General features: G+C 46.4%; 6 protein-coding genes across 6 annotated transcripts; 2 read left to right on the top strand and 4 right to left on the bottom strand.

Moving 5' to 3' along the window:
- Positions 1 to 2,183: 2,183 nt before the first annotated feature.
- Positions 2,184 to 3,871, bottom strand: N7446_012997 (sugar porter family MFS transporter; the record flags this gene model as incomplete). The annotated part of the gene is made up of 5 exons (XM_058521739.1): positions 2,184 to 2,305; positions 2,354 to 2,558; positions 2,609 to 3,345; positions 3,399 to 3,742; positions 3,801 to 3,871. The coding sequence occupies 5 exons, from the start codon at positions 3,869 to 3,871 to the stop codon at positions 2,184 to 2,186; spliced, it is 1,479 nt and encodes a 492-aa protein (XP_058365216.1).
- Positions 3,872 to 5,416: 1,545 nt separating this feature from the next.
- On the top strand, positions 5,417 to 6,499 carry N7446_012996 (SMP-30/gluconolactonase/LRE family protein; the record flags this gene model as incomplete). Its single annotated transcript, XM_058521738.1, has 1 exon — positions 5,417 to 6,499. One exon carries the CDS (start codon positions 5,417 to 5,419, stop codon positions 6,497 to 6,499), a length of 1,083 nt encoding a protein of 360 aa, XP_058365215.1.
- A 1,004-nt stretch (positions 6,500 to 7,503) lies between these two features.
- Positions 7,504 to 8,948, top strand: N7446_012995 (cation efflux family protein family; the record flags this gene model as incomplete). Its single annotated transcript, XM_058521737.1, has 2 exons — positions 7,504 to 7,818; positions 7,878 to 8,948. The coding sequence occupies 2 exons, from the start codon at positions 7,504 to 7,506 to the stop codon at positions 8,946 to 8,948; spliced, it is 1,386 nt and encodes a 461-aa protein (XP_058365214.1).
- Positions 8,949 to 9,571: 623 nt separating this feature from the next.
- Positions 9,572 to 10,200, bottom strand: N7446_012994 (MARVEL domain-containing protein; the record flags this gene model as incomplete). The annotated part of the gene is made up of 3 exons (XM_058521736.1): positions 9,572 to 9,814; positions 9,896 to 10,117; positions 10,165 to 10,200. The coding sequence occupies 3 exons, from the start codon at positions 10,198 to 10,200 to the stop codon at positions 9,572 to 9,574; spliced, it is 501 nt and encodes a 166-aa protein (XP_058365213.1).
- Positions 10,201 to 11,652: 1,452 nt separating this feature from the next.
- Positions 11,653 to 12,121, bottom strand: ccpA (the record flags this gene model as incomplete). The annotated part of the gene is made up of 2 exons (XM_058521735.1): positions 11,653 to 12,057; positions 12,107 to 12,121. The coding sequence occupies 2 exons, from the start codon at positions 12,119 to 12,121 to the stop codon at positions 11,653 to 11,655; spliced, it is 420 nt and encodes a 139-aa protein (XP_058365212.1).
- Positions 12,122 to 12,952: 831 nt separating this feature from the next.
- N7446_012992 (uncharacterized protein) lies at positions 12,953 to 13,971 on the bottom strand (the record flags this gene model as incomplete). The annotated part of the gene is made up of 2 exons (XM_058521734.1): positions 12,953 to 13,698; positions 13,764 to 13,971. The coding sequence occupies 2 exons, from the start codon at positions 13,969 to 13,971 to the stop codon at positions 12,953 to 12,955; spliced, it is 954 nt and encodes a 317-aa protein (XP_058365211.1).
- Positions 13,972 to 14,065: the final 94 nt, after the last annotated feature.

Here is a 14,065-nt window from a genome sequence, read left to right as displayed (position 1 = left end):
CAGGCCAATCCGCTTCTAAAATTTTGAGTTTTAGCCCACGATTCTCCAACTCAATGGATTTCTCTATCGAGCACAAATACACAAGAGCCGGGCCGTGTGAACAAAGAAGTGTTGTCTAACTATACAAAGCCACCACCCTCTCCCAATAGTAGCCGTATGGTCTTCCGAAATCCACGTCGGGTGTCTCAGTCATGGAAAGAATATTCTAGATGTGGTTATTGACTTGCTGCACGAAGCTGTGTTCAAAAAGGAGTCTCCTTGGCCGTAATCAGCATTATGTTTTCTTCCTTGAACAACAAGCGTTAGGCATGAATGCACTATTCGGCACCAGTTGCCCTAGACACACAGTTTGATTTTCGCAGCTACGCTAAGTATACATAACGCGTTTGGAGTCTCTATTTTTCCATTTTATTCTCCCATATTTGAACTCTATTGCGCCAATAACGTTAACGGTTATTGGGTGGACGAGTAGGAGTGGAGACTTTGTTCAAGTGTCAACTGGACAATTCCGGAGATAACAACGGCCGATAGCAAAAAAAGACTTTGATTTGGATGGTGTGCCGTTGAATATAGAACGGGAAAATTAACGCAAGCTGTGTACATAAATTGACCCATATTACGTCCTCAGCTGAAAAGATTAACCTCGCTTAGGAACAACATTATTCTCGCCACTGAGATGATTTTTTTTGTGCTATATTCATTTAGGGCCGCATTAGAAGGACCTCCAAGAAAGCTATTCGAATCCTTCTCCGTTTATCTAACCGTAATAGCTAAGGCGTAGTAATTGTATTTCCCGCGCATTATTTGGTAAATTGCATGCATTTCTTGGCAATGCTAATGCACCGAGGACTGCCCCTAATGTACATTTCCAGTACTTGCCTTTACTATGTAAACAACAACTAGTAAATATAAGTCGCATTATCGTATATCCGGCTCATGTCTCATGGTCTACCAGCGACCAGAGAAAACATTTACTGTTTCAGCTGCTGAAATATTTTATCTCGTGTTTTGGGAAGAAATTGTTTTGGCTCAACTCAACATAAAAGTGGCACAAAGGGATTAGTAGTGCGCCATTATATTCAGCGGAATGCATTTTTCAATGGGTTATAAATATGGCTTTGTAGGTTTTACGATTCAAAGTGCTTGGGCTTCGCTAGATAATGGTTCACCATCTCAACGAGAATGTATGTATAGGCTACCAATCAGCTTCCTCCTGGTACTTATGTCAGGATTATTATCACGCCAGCTTGGCTCGCCGCAAGATTCTTCTCTACGTGTACCCTTAGGATGCAGATATATATTAACGATCCGAGGCCATACGCGCTTTTTTCGTATGTTTGAGAGGCGTCAAAACGGTATATAAATCTATGAAAATTGTGTTTGTAGAACTGAAGTATATTTGCTTACCGCACGACGCTTAACGCCATTAACCTCTTCTGGCCAGATATATCTCGACCCGATCTTGGGCACTGGGGTTAATGCATCATGATACTTTCACTTGAACTCCGTTTCTTTCATATATGTGAAATGACACGTTAATCTTTGAGTTGGTATGGCTTGTAGTTCGCTATCCATTGTGTATGAAGGCCACTCCTATGGCAGCTCCGTAGCTCTAGACGATCATGATCCGATTCCCTTAGTTGTTCATGACCTTCGACAGCCGAAGGGTTCGCGTGTATCACTGTGAGTAGACTATTGAGCACTATAAATTCCATGTTCAACTTGATGCTGTAAGCTACCGGTTTGTATGTTGTCTGGATGTCAAAGTTGTTGATGTACTCAATAGCGAGAAGGGTTGCATTCAACAGTAGCTTATGTAATTACAATAGACCCATAAATAGTGAGAAATAGGGGGTAAATGAAATACAGAGTTATTGATATCTCGAAATGGCCGGATACAGCAAAAAGTGGTGACAAGAGAGGCTAGCATCAGGCAGCTTGGTCGCCAGCTTGATGTATTTTGGCTTGGCCTGTTTGCCGGGAACCTTCAATACACAAATTGTGCATCTGATATGGAAGGCAATAATAAGACGAACTGACTGCATAGACAAGTAACATAAAGCCATTCCGAACTTTGAACACGAAAAATTGAAGCCTACCGTCAAGTACTCAAGGTGATCGCGAGTACATAAGAACAGAGTCCTGTTATCCTCATGTGACGGGTACATACTGTACATTGTAAGCTAAGCAACTTCTTTCACCGCCATTTCATCGTACTCCACCACAGGCTTCGCAGTGAACAATTCCATTGCCACATGCTCGTCTTCACCTGCGAAGAGTCGGTCAACATCTTCAAGCTGAAGGCCTAGTCTTTTGTTAGCATTGGTCCAGAAATCATAACACATTTTCTGACCTTTGGTCTCTGGAAAGAAGAGATAGATTATGGGGACCCAGAGAGTATTCAATACAGCGAAGATAATGTAGGTTTTCCAGCCGATATTGCTGATTGCTGGTGGCGTTATCTGTACAATAAGATAATTGCAAATCCAATTGGCGGCTGTACTTATTGACGATCCACGTTGCCGTAGCCGTAAAGGTAGGATTTCCGATGGATAGACCTGGAAGAACTGGTTAGCCAGAACAGTTACTCCGTCTGATGTAAACTTACCCAAACAGTTGCTTGAAAACCAATAGTGAACGCCCCCTGGAATATGAAAAGCATTGCTGCTGCTGCAATGCCACTCTGGTGAGCGATGGCCGTACTATTCTGAACCTGGTAAATGAGAGCCGTCTGCGCAACCATCACAGCGGCCATGACTGAAACCATTGACAACAATAGTGGACGTCGACCGATGCGATCAATCAGAAACCATGGAATAAAGGAGGCGACAAAGAACCATGTTTGTAGAAAGCCCGACATCAAGCTAGACATATGCGCTGAAAACCCGACAGACTTCTCAAACAATGTCCCAGAGTAGTAAATGATGGCGTTGATTCCGCCTAGTTGCTGGAATATCTGAATGGCACATGCAATAAAGAATCGCTTCTGACTCTGGATCTTATCATTCTTAAGAAGGTCTTTCCAAGATCCAGCTCCGATAGCCTTTTCAACGACAACAGTGCGAAGGATATCTTCATGGAGGGCTAGTATATCAGAGTCAGGCATCTTTCCATGATTTAACCGGCGAAGGACATCCAATGCTTGGTCATGGTAGTCATGGGCTGCAAGCCACCGTGGGGTCTCGTCCACAAGGAGCAGTAGTACAAGCATAGGGAGAAGAAATGCGCACTGGAGGATAACGGGTACACGCCAGGAGTAGCTAGCGGTTTGTGCAGAGAAGCCGTAATCAATCCAATACACTAAGAGGATTCCAAAATTAAGGGTGGATATTTGCATACAGACAACTGTTCCGTGTCAGTATTCAGTATCGCGACATTTGGCAGACGGTAGCACATACACAATCCTCGGGAAGCCTTCGGAGCAAACTCAGCCTGCATTACTGGGACTGTCGAGTTCACCATGCCAAGGCCAATGCCAGAGACAATCCGCCCGACGATGAGGTGCGCTCGATGATAAGCTGTAGCTTGTAGAACTGATCCGACGATCAGGGTGACGACACCAATAGCAATACTTTTCTTGCGTCCAATGCTTTCGCCTACGAACGCAGTACATATACTCCCAAAAAATGCACCGACCTCCATGATAGAAACAATAAGGCCAACCATGGTTGGATTAGGCGAATCGAATGTCTCATTGAAGGCACTTTGGTTCACGAGGCCTCCCATGAGGCCATTGTCATACCTATACCTGGTCAATAACGTCTATTGAAACCTGCAAAGCCAAGCTCCCATCGACTTACCCAATCTGCATGAAACCAAGCGCCGTCAACGCCGTCACGGCAGCGAAGAGGTTATTTCCTTGTAGTTTCATGCTGTAGCTGGGGTGCGATCTATGCAGTGTATAGCACAAATTGTTAAATATAACTCGGAAAAAGTCACTAAAAGTTCGTCGCGGAACGTAGTAGCTTAGTGAACTGCCTTAGGAGCAAAAGGTAGAGGAATGTAAACGCAAAATATTACATGCAAGAGAGAGCAAGGTACATCCTAATATAGTGTCCTGTTAAGGGAAATAAGTTTTCGGCCACATGGGTTGTTTGGGCCCGTTGAGGGTCAAAATTCAAACTGAAGCCATATACTATACGAGCAGGGCGCAAACCTTCGCCTTAGACACCTGACCGCACAGATAACTGGATTCCCCACAGAATGGCCATATGTAGGCTTAGAGCCAAATGCTACTATTTCAGTCACCGATAGCGGGCCACTAGACATCATTATGTCGGCAATTGACTGAACTGGGCTGAATAGAAGATAAGAGTCGGCGACCAATAAATCTCCGGCTTCTTTGGGTGTTCAATCAATCAATCAATCAAAGTTCTATTAACCTGTTGGAGCCTAACTAGTATCTTAATGGCTATGCGGGCGTTTCTTTCCAGTTGGAGCAAGAACTCGTGTCCTGTACGCCTGATCATGCTTCAGTACAAAAAGTGAGGCTGATCTCAAAGAGTGGAAGCACCAGCCTACTACATGTAAGCAAAAACCCATAAAACCCGCAATACAAATGAGAAATTCAATGCCAGCAATGCGTTGAATACAAAAGGAAGTACAAAAAAAAAAAAAAAAAAAAATTGAGCGCGTGCTTCTTTGGGTGTTCTAGACTCATTTCGAAGGCCAGCAATATCGGGGGGTGGCGTCAAACTTTGCTTAGACCATAGTTCAAGGTTCCCTTCGGCAATATTGTTTCCACCGACAAGTTATGTGGCAGAAAACCAACTTTGCAGACGTTCGGATCTGGAGTGTGGCAGACGAGCCACAATGGTGGTAAAGTCTGGGGCATCAAGCCATCAAACTAACTTCGCACCAATGACCCGCAATTGCCGAAGCAGCAAAATGCCATGGTATTGTTAAGATGGGCTGAGCAACCCCTGAGAACATCAGAGCTTTTACCGATAGATTCTAAATCGCTATGCATTTATCCTGCCAACTGCTCTGAAAAGGTCACTTATGCGGAGAGATCGAGAGATCAGGTAGTTCGTCGCACCTAGGGCTATAAATCAAGCTTTTTTTAAGTCTATGGATGAATTTAGGAGATAAGCTTCACGCACGTATCACTGCCAGGACTAAGATGCGGGGTCAGTTGACACATTATATTATATTGCCTATCGGTTACCGATTTGGATGGATAATGTATGTCGGCAATTGAGTTGTTCCAAACAAACGGCTAATGCTTATGGATTTGAGTTTAGCCCAACTCGAGGGCTTTTCTTTTTTTCCCTAGAGTTAGCCAAGCATATGCATAGCCGCTTGGGTCATAATAATGATTACGGTGTTGAATTTCTGCATACATGAGAGGAACGATTTCAATAATTTTAGTGCAAAACATTGAGAGTACTCTGAATCATCGCAAAGATTGTTCGCTATGGCCAACATCCAAGTCAACTTTCATAAACATCAAGCCTCAAATTTCGACAAGATTTTAGGTGCCAACCCTCAGGTTTCCATTCTGGCGGATGGAGGTGATTTACCTCTTTACCATGAAGCGTGCATTTACCATGCACCCTCACGCAGCGTCTTCGTGACTTCAAATCAGTTGGCCACTTCTTCCGACCAAGCGAACCCAGCAACTGCCAACAAGATTGTCAAGCTCACCAGAGTCTACGATTCTGAGCCGAATCTCGCCATTGGACCACACGTGACCGAAGTTGAGAATATCACATTCCCAACTATCACTGGTGCGATGCTAAACGGTGGTGTCAATTTTGACTCAGAAAACATCCTTCTTTGCGCACAGGGCTCAAGGGACCCGAAAGATCCGTCGGGGATTATCAAACTTGCGGTTCCATCCGTTGCCAGTGGCGATACAGTCTTTGAAACTGTGATCGATTCCTTCCATGGAATCCCGTTCAATTCTGTCAACGACGTGATCGTCCATCCCCATGACCGGTCTATTTGGTTTACAGACCCTCCATATGGCTTTCATCAGGGCATTCGACCTCCGCCGCAGTTGCCAAACCACGTATACCGCTACGATCCTAGGAAGGGATCTGTCCGAGCTGTTGCAGACGGGTTTGCTCGACCTAATGGCTTATGTTTTTCACCGGAACTCGACACTCTGTACGTGACAGATACAGGTGCAATCCACGGCTCGGCATCAGTGCCGCTGCACCAGACCGGTCCTTCACACATCTATGCATTCGATGTTGTCGTTAAAAAGGGCTGCTCTGAACCATTCTTGGCAAATCGCCGGGTTTTCGCTTATGCCCCTGGAAAAGTACCGGACGGAATCAAATGCGATACCCATGGCAATGTCTATGCTGGTTGTACTGACGGCATCGAGGTCTGGCACCCTAGTGGTGTGTTGATTGGCACTATTAATATATCCGGTGGGGTTTCTAACTTTTGTTTCGGGGAAAAGGGCGCTATGTATGCTTGCAATGAGAACAAACTGCTCAAGATACAGTTGGACGGTGAGGAGGTTAAGGGGGCACTTCTCGGTATATGAGCAATGATAGCTAGCAACTGCAGCTTTTGGTCTGTCATGCGGGCCAAAGGTTAGAACATAGTACCTGTCCCTTAGTCCATTCAGGCTGTCAACCAAATTCTCTACATACTGAGTCATTTTTGTCTTTGCACACAAAATTACTTAGTCTTGTAAGTAATCTCGTAAATTATGACTGAGCAAGTCAAACACCTGACTCTCGTTGCTTTCTCCCTGAGCTTGGGATATTTTTCTTGGTTTTTTCTTTTCTTTAGCATCATCCAGAGAGATCGCTTTTGTTAGTCTGCCTTCCCAGTAGATCATCTCTTAGACAAAAAATAACAGCTTAGCGGTACTTCCTCTTAGATATCGCCATAGGTCGAAGGCCCCAACTCAGAGCTTGAGTATACGAAAAACCCATTCCATGTTGAGTAAGGACGTGTTCTCAATTTCACTGATACGGTGTAGCAGGATCTAAAGAAGGACCACGTGCTGGATCACTTCGGCTGCGTCCAATTTGCCCTGGGTTGGTTCTTCTCTGCGTTGAAGGCTATATTGCCAGTTCCGTCCACGGTTTTCAACCTTTCTTTGAGGTTTTTGACAGTGAGGCTCACTTTCCATACTACAAGATCATGTGTTATGAAGCTGTTGGCCAGGGTGCTTTCGGATCTCTAGTGTTTATCTTTTCCCTCGTGCCTTTCGCCATATGTGACTTACGTAGTCACTAGCAGAGTAGGCGGACTGAGCCGACGAAACATTCTAAGTGACGGTTCGAAGTGCTCCCCAGAGTAGGGCTGTGAAGGAGCGAGATAGGGAGCCTTTGGAATGAACACAATCACAAATCTCCATTATGATTACAAACTATTATCCTGTCTATATGGGAACGCGCTAAATGTTTAGATCTATCACGTGATGTGATCGACAGAAACACCGGGGATCATCCGGGGGGTTCATCACCCTCGTCTCAACCTTCCCATGTGTATATAGCAGCTATCACATAACGAAACCGTGTTCGCAAAGCCAGCGCGATGGCTTCGAACCTCCCGCTCCCCATTCCCCCGCGCACCCCCACCCCGCCAGCGGATGACCAACATGCCTCCGAGATCAGCTCAGGGATACCCATTGATCGCGATTCCCTGTCGCCACTCAATGCCTCATTCCCAAAAGGTGTGATGGACATCGGGAGCAAAGACCGTTTAAGCCCTACGAAATCATCTTTCAACTTAAGCCCTGCACCCGAAGACACAGTGTCACCGATCGAAAATGGCGCCAGCGACATGACTGCGGCGGGGCCGTTCAATTTCAGTACTACTGTTATGGCCAAGAGCCCAGTAGTGAAATCGGTGAGTCCAATCGCAATACCACTATCTGAATATGAAGATACTAATCAATTCTCTTTCAGAACATTGGACAACGTCGCGGCCACAAGTACAAGCACAGTAGCATCTCACACCAGATCTTCCTCGAGCCTCCCCCTCGCGCCCCACTAGCCCTCCCAAACTCCCTCCCAATGCCAACTCTTAAAGAATGCCGAGCCAGCATGTCAAAAGACCAAAAGACCCGGTTCTGGTGGAGTGTCTGCCACATGTTCGTTGCGGCGTACACACTCTGGACAGCGCACGGTTCCCTAGCCATGACAGCATTATCACACTTAATCCTATTCGATTCACTCGGAGCTCTGTTATGCGTTGCAGTGGATGTGTTGGGTAATTTTGAAGTGTGGAAGAGATCAAGTATCCGCCACCCATTCGGTCTGGAACGTGCTGAAGTCCTGGCTGGGTTCGCCATGTGCGTTCTCCTCCTGTTTATGGGGCTGGACCTTATCTCGCATAATCTGCAGCATTTCCTTGAGAAGGCGGGCCATGAGCCTCATCATTTGCATGAGCACGACCGTGTTTCGCTGGGTAGTGTGGATATCACTGCCGTCTTGGCGATCTCTTCCACGCTTGTCTCGGCAATTGGACTCAAGAACCATGCTCGCATTGGGAAGGCTATGCGCTTTGCATACATTGAGTCTCTCCCCTCTGTTCTGAGCAACCCATCTCATTTCTTGACTCTTTCATGCTCAACACTGCTGTTGTTGTTGCCTCTGGTCTCGATCCGGATCTACGATTGGCTCGATAAGCTTTTATCCGGAACTATCGCATTTTCGATGTGTTTCATGGGAGTGCGCTTGGTGAAGACTCTTGGTTCTATGCTTCTGATGTCCTACTCCGGCCAAGGCGTCTCCGATGTGATCAAGGATATTGAAGCCGACCCAGCTGTATTTGGTATCGATGACGCCCGTTTTTGGCAGGTCCATTACGGGCTATGCATGGCCAATCTCAAGTTGCGGGTTACTGGAACTGAGGATAATCTTGCTCGGCTGCGTGAGAAGATCTCTAGCTTGATTCGGAACAGACTTGGTGGTGGATATGGCACTGGTGGCCAGAAATGGGAGGTTTCTTTGCAATTTACTATAGAGCGTGCATGATCTCTTTTTAACTTTTCTTTGCTTCTCATGGCTGCTGCTTTTGTTTGGTTCAGCCATGTCTACCTACTACAACATCCTCCTGTATATTATGAGCCTTTCCTTTTCAGTACTCAACATTGATTATTTGCCCGGCCTGCGACCAGTTGGTTGATAGGTTTGGAAAATGCTTTATACTGTAATTTTCGTGCAGGCGACAAAGGTCCTCATCCCTTCTCTATTTTCACACTTTGCAGGACAAGTTAGGAATGAGATAAGAAGGCTCATCACAAAGAGTATTCAAAACCAAAGCTTCGGTTGATATTCTATCTAATACGCGGTTACCATAGGTTATCTCTATCTGAGCACGGGTTGGAATCAGTTGTGTCTACAGCCAAAGGCCCATACATCTTCACACCTTCGCCTGTCAAGATTTACATAGTCTATATGGTTAACCACTCCAATCGGAGGCATTCGGTCTTGTAGAGACTGTTACTTGAACCAAAATCCACCGCTGTCATATCGTTATATCTCATATGGGGGTATATTCGAACGTGAGGCCATCAAGAAGGAAGTAGCAACACAAGTAAAGCTGGGCTTCAGTATAGGGCAGGACACAATATAAAAGTCCCAATCATGGCTCCAGTCTAGCGCCTGTTGCGGAAGATGAAAGAGGCAATCAGTACACCGATACACATGATAAAGCCCAAGAACATGAACGCGGTATCTGCGGTAGCAGAGGTACACCTAGACTTCAAGTGCTTCTCATCCCAATAACAGCCAGTATATATTCCGTCGTTGGTTGTGATACAGCCGCCGCTGAGCAGCACATTTCCAAACAAGGTATCGGGGTCGGAGCAGCTCGTTCCGTGAAGGCGAACGGCGAAGATCTAAGATGGAATATTTCGTCAGCTATTACTCCTTGATGTGGCAATCACTAAGTGCGATGTTTTTCAATAATCCAGACTTACGATACCGGCAGCAAGCAATGCTAGTGCGGAAACGCCGTCGAGGACCCAGGTGACGACCCCATCCAACGAGTCAATAAAGATAGCGACAGTACCAATCAGTGCAGCAAGGACACCGATACCTCCGGAGAAAGCGCCATAGCTTGTTTCAGAGGGCACTGACCCGAGTTGTTGGCCTTTGGCGAGAGTGATTGAGAGGCCGAGGACGACGATAGTGAAGATGAGCTTTTTAATGTTAGCAGAGTCAAAACACCTAGGTCAATTCATCTTACCTGGAAGAACCGACAGACTGAAGTAACCAATCTCATGTTGGAAGATTATAGGTGAGTAACAGCTTGTGAAGTACAGAGGAAGCGAATCTGGGTGAAAAGCTTGGGGGTGTAGCAGCAAATTTATCTACAAGAGAACTACCATAGCTTCAACCGTTTTCCCTGTTTACCGTGGCTCACAGCCCGTCTGGCATAGCCCTAAGAGTACCACGGTGTACATATTAGAGCCTCATTACAGTATTCAAAAATAGTCATTTATTGACTGGGGCCATGGGGGCCGGGGGTCTGCGCTAGCTGCTGCAGATGGAGCATCAGGCTATTTTGGGGCCAATTAGATGTCGATATGTTTGCAAATGTTTTATTGTCTTTCACCGAGGCGCATAAGGGGGCCAAACTCAAACCTCCTCCTGGTAGGGGATTTTCGCAGAGTGATTCAAGTGGGATTGAGGCACTCCCTAGTGCAACTTTCTGGGAGTTATTCTTCTAATATGGCTTCAAGTCACTATGTAGTATATTTGAATAGATATAAGCAAATATAAACAACATCGGCCAATATGAAACTGGTGTGGAGGCCATGGGTGGCTCAGCCCTGTGCCCCACAGGCGTGAAACGGCACGAACCGCCCCCAACTGCCTCGACATGCACTGGATATTTAACAGGCGTATCATACGGCTAAGTACTTATTTATAGTCATTCTTGCAGATCTTAGGGTGCTTTTCGCAAGGCGTTCCTTTGTTTAAATCCCTTTTCTCTTTTGGTTTATCTGGCGCCAACGCAGCGATCTGAGGCATAGCGGCTATTGTTGAACACGGAAACCTCCAGTGCGAGAATTACGCGAGTGTGCACCTAGACAATTAATTGAGAAATGTTTGCACGGCCAGGTTACTTTTCTAGTTCACCACATTTCACGGTTCCAATTGCGGCAATTTGTTAGAGCATTATTTGGGGGCTATTTTACCTCATGCCAAGAGATATTTGGCTGCTTATTTGCCCCTTTGATTTAGGTATTAGCTTATCTCAATTCTCGAACTAGATCTTCGACCTGACCTTTAGTAATCTCAAATCGGAAAATGGATGGATAACCGAAAAAGATGGTTAACGCTGAGATATATATTCAAGACCTGAGTACAACCGTGGTCAGCTTATAGATCGTCTGTAACAGATTGAGCGTTGGGACAGTGCATAAACTTCTAAAAAGCTCTTTTAAGGACCATCTAAGAACAAATCGTCTTCTCATCATCCAACCTAAAAGTGAAGTGTACGGGAATCAACGCGTTCGTGGCACAACGCAGAAGCAGAAGCGGGCGTCAGATATTGATTTGAATTAAAGGACAGCCATATACCATTGATAAATTTTCGGATTAAATATTAATTAGAAACACAAAGGGGAGAAGGACACTATAAAGGAAAAGTATGTATCCATCGCCAATCCACGACCTTCATAGAATCCAATCAGCAATCCCGACCATCATCACTAGATTTTAATCAAACCTAGAACGGGGCGCCAGGGAAGTCGCAAGCAAGCTTGAAGGAAACATAGCCAGGGTCCAGAATGTCGGGGAGACACTTGCCCACAGCGAAGGGGCTGTCGTCGAAGGGAAGGAAAGTGGTGGGCTTGCCAGAGCAGCCGTCGTTGTTCCAGATGATCACGCCGTGGCAGTAGGCAGCGTCCTTGGTGGCGAGCTTAGCGGTAAAGGAGTAGTTGTCGATGCTCCAGTCAGGGTTGACGGGGGTCTTGTCGCATGTCAATGGGGTGGCTGTGACACGGGCAACGAACTTAGGCTGGCCGGTAACCGGGGCGCCGACGTCGCAGGATTCCCAGGATTGGAAATCAACGCTGGCGACGGGCATGGCGGCATAGGCGCTCATGGCAAATGTGGCCACGGTGGCGAGGGTCTAGGCTTTGTTAGTGATGTATATATGATGGTGTATTTGCTGAGTTTACCTTGGAGAAGTGCATGTTGGTCAAAAATTGTGAGTCTTTTGTAAAGAAAGTAATTCTCCGGCTAGGAAAGGCGTTAGACGTGTCATTCAAGGGAGTCGAGTAGTAAATGCGTCCCACGCCGTTTAAGTAGCTCCCAAGCAGGGGTGGAACGCGACGCTCCTTGTTTTAGGTAAACATAGTTTTTGGTGGGCAGAATAACAACTATTTAAGGTACGTGGAATGTAGAGCGCCTACTTTAATAGGCGCAATTGAGAGGAAAGTATTGAGGGGTGAGAGCAAAAACGGTTGGTATGCGTCGATCCCCAAGGCACAATGTTGACAACCAATTTTTCTTGAGAATGGACCACAGGGTCTTTAACAAGGGTCGAGGCCAAGATCTCTCTGCCGTGGAGAAACCTTTATTTTCAGACGGGGATACATAGCACTTCAACATATCCGGTGGCCCAATGCCCAAGGGATGGAACGAATGAAGGCTGGAGAACGCAGCTAACTTGTATTTGTCAGTCTTTCTTATAATATTGCTGGGGACTGTCACAGTGGGCTATCACCTACTTTGTTGTCTTGAGTCTCCATAGACTTCTCGTAATGGTCACGCGATTGTGTGACCTTTACTGTTTCGGCCTGCTGTTTTTCAATCTACTGTCCATCGTCTTGTGGAAAGTAAAACAGGTCATTCCTACATTACCTAGGTAAAGAAGTATATGAGGATTTCGGTATACATTTGACAAATGTAGATTAATGACCTCCAACGACCTGGTTCGAATATAGTAACTATTCGAGTCTGTTATTCCCAATGGCTCAGTTACGCCCCCAACTCTCTAGAAAATAGCCATACAATTAGGCGGGCTAGACACACCCCCTAGAGCAATTCAACGGACTACTCGAAATAAAGAAACTCCAGCGACCCAAACGCTCACACGTCGCAGCCAATTCCTCCAAGTCAAACATCTCTCCAATAGGAACACCCCACCCAGCCAGCAGATGATGATGCAAATCAAAGTCAGGGTTAAGAGGAGGAAAAACCTCAAAACTAACTGCATCAGAAGCAACCGCCGCAAAGTGATTATCCCAGATGAACCTCAGGACCCGCTCACTTTGCTCAATCCCCGCATGCTGTGGCATCCCCTGCTGAGAATATGCCAATCGCTCTTCGCCCGACATACCCTCCCACGTCCCCGGCAATCCAACTCGCAAAAAGAAGATATCCCCCTTCTGAAACTCGATGTTGCTGTCGCGTGCTATCTCCAGGACTTCGTCCAGCGAGATCATCTGGCGTGTAAGCGCGTTAATACTGATGCCCTTTTTCTTCGCGTATGAGACGTAGTCGATTAACACGCCGCGACCGGCTATGCCTTTCTTTGCCCAGTGCCCGATTCCAATGCGCGATGAGTTCTCATCTTGGATTTCAGCGGCCGTTGTGCCGCCATAGAACACGCGTCGGTCTTCGTTTTCGGGTGTTGGCGCTGGTGCGTTGTGGTGTCGCAGTCCGTCCCACTGGGATGATTGTTGTGGGTTGAAGTGGTACTCGTCGTCGAATGCAACGCCCTCTGTGACCCATTTTACACGGTGTTCGAATGGTTTGCGGCCGAATCCTGTTTTACATTGGTTGAATATGAGCTCTCCTATGGGACGTCGTTCTATCCTCAGTGTTGTTTACCTGGTGGGCTTAGATTCTCCATATTCCAGTTTAGGCATACTCGCTCGCCGGTCTGAATTTGGGACTGTGCAGCCTGTGCGACTATTTTTGGAGTGAGAATTCGGAGCATTCCAAGACCTTCTTCCGCCGAGCCTGGGGCTCCAGGCCAGAAGCGACGCTTGTCGGGGAGATCATCGTATGTCACTGGGAGATTGGGGATGCCGGACATGATGTATCAGGTGAGGTAATAAGAAAAGGACAGAAATGTGGAAGAAAGAGGCTTTATAACCAACCCCCACTCGGAGCAAGTCCGTTGACGTGGG

Source organism: Penicillium canescens, assembly GCF_028828765.1.
Source record: "Penicillium canescens strain IBT 15451 chromosome Unknown utg000011l_segment0_segment0, whole genome shotgun sequence".
Taxonomy (NCBI): Eukaryota; Fungi; Ascomycota; class Eurotiomycetes; order Eurotiales; family Aspergillaceae; genus Penicillium; species Penicillium canescens.
Note: the sequence above shows the minus strand (reverse complement) of the source record. Positions and strands in the feature narration are given on the sequence as shown.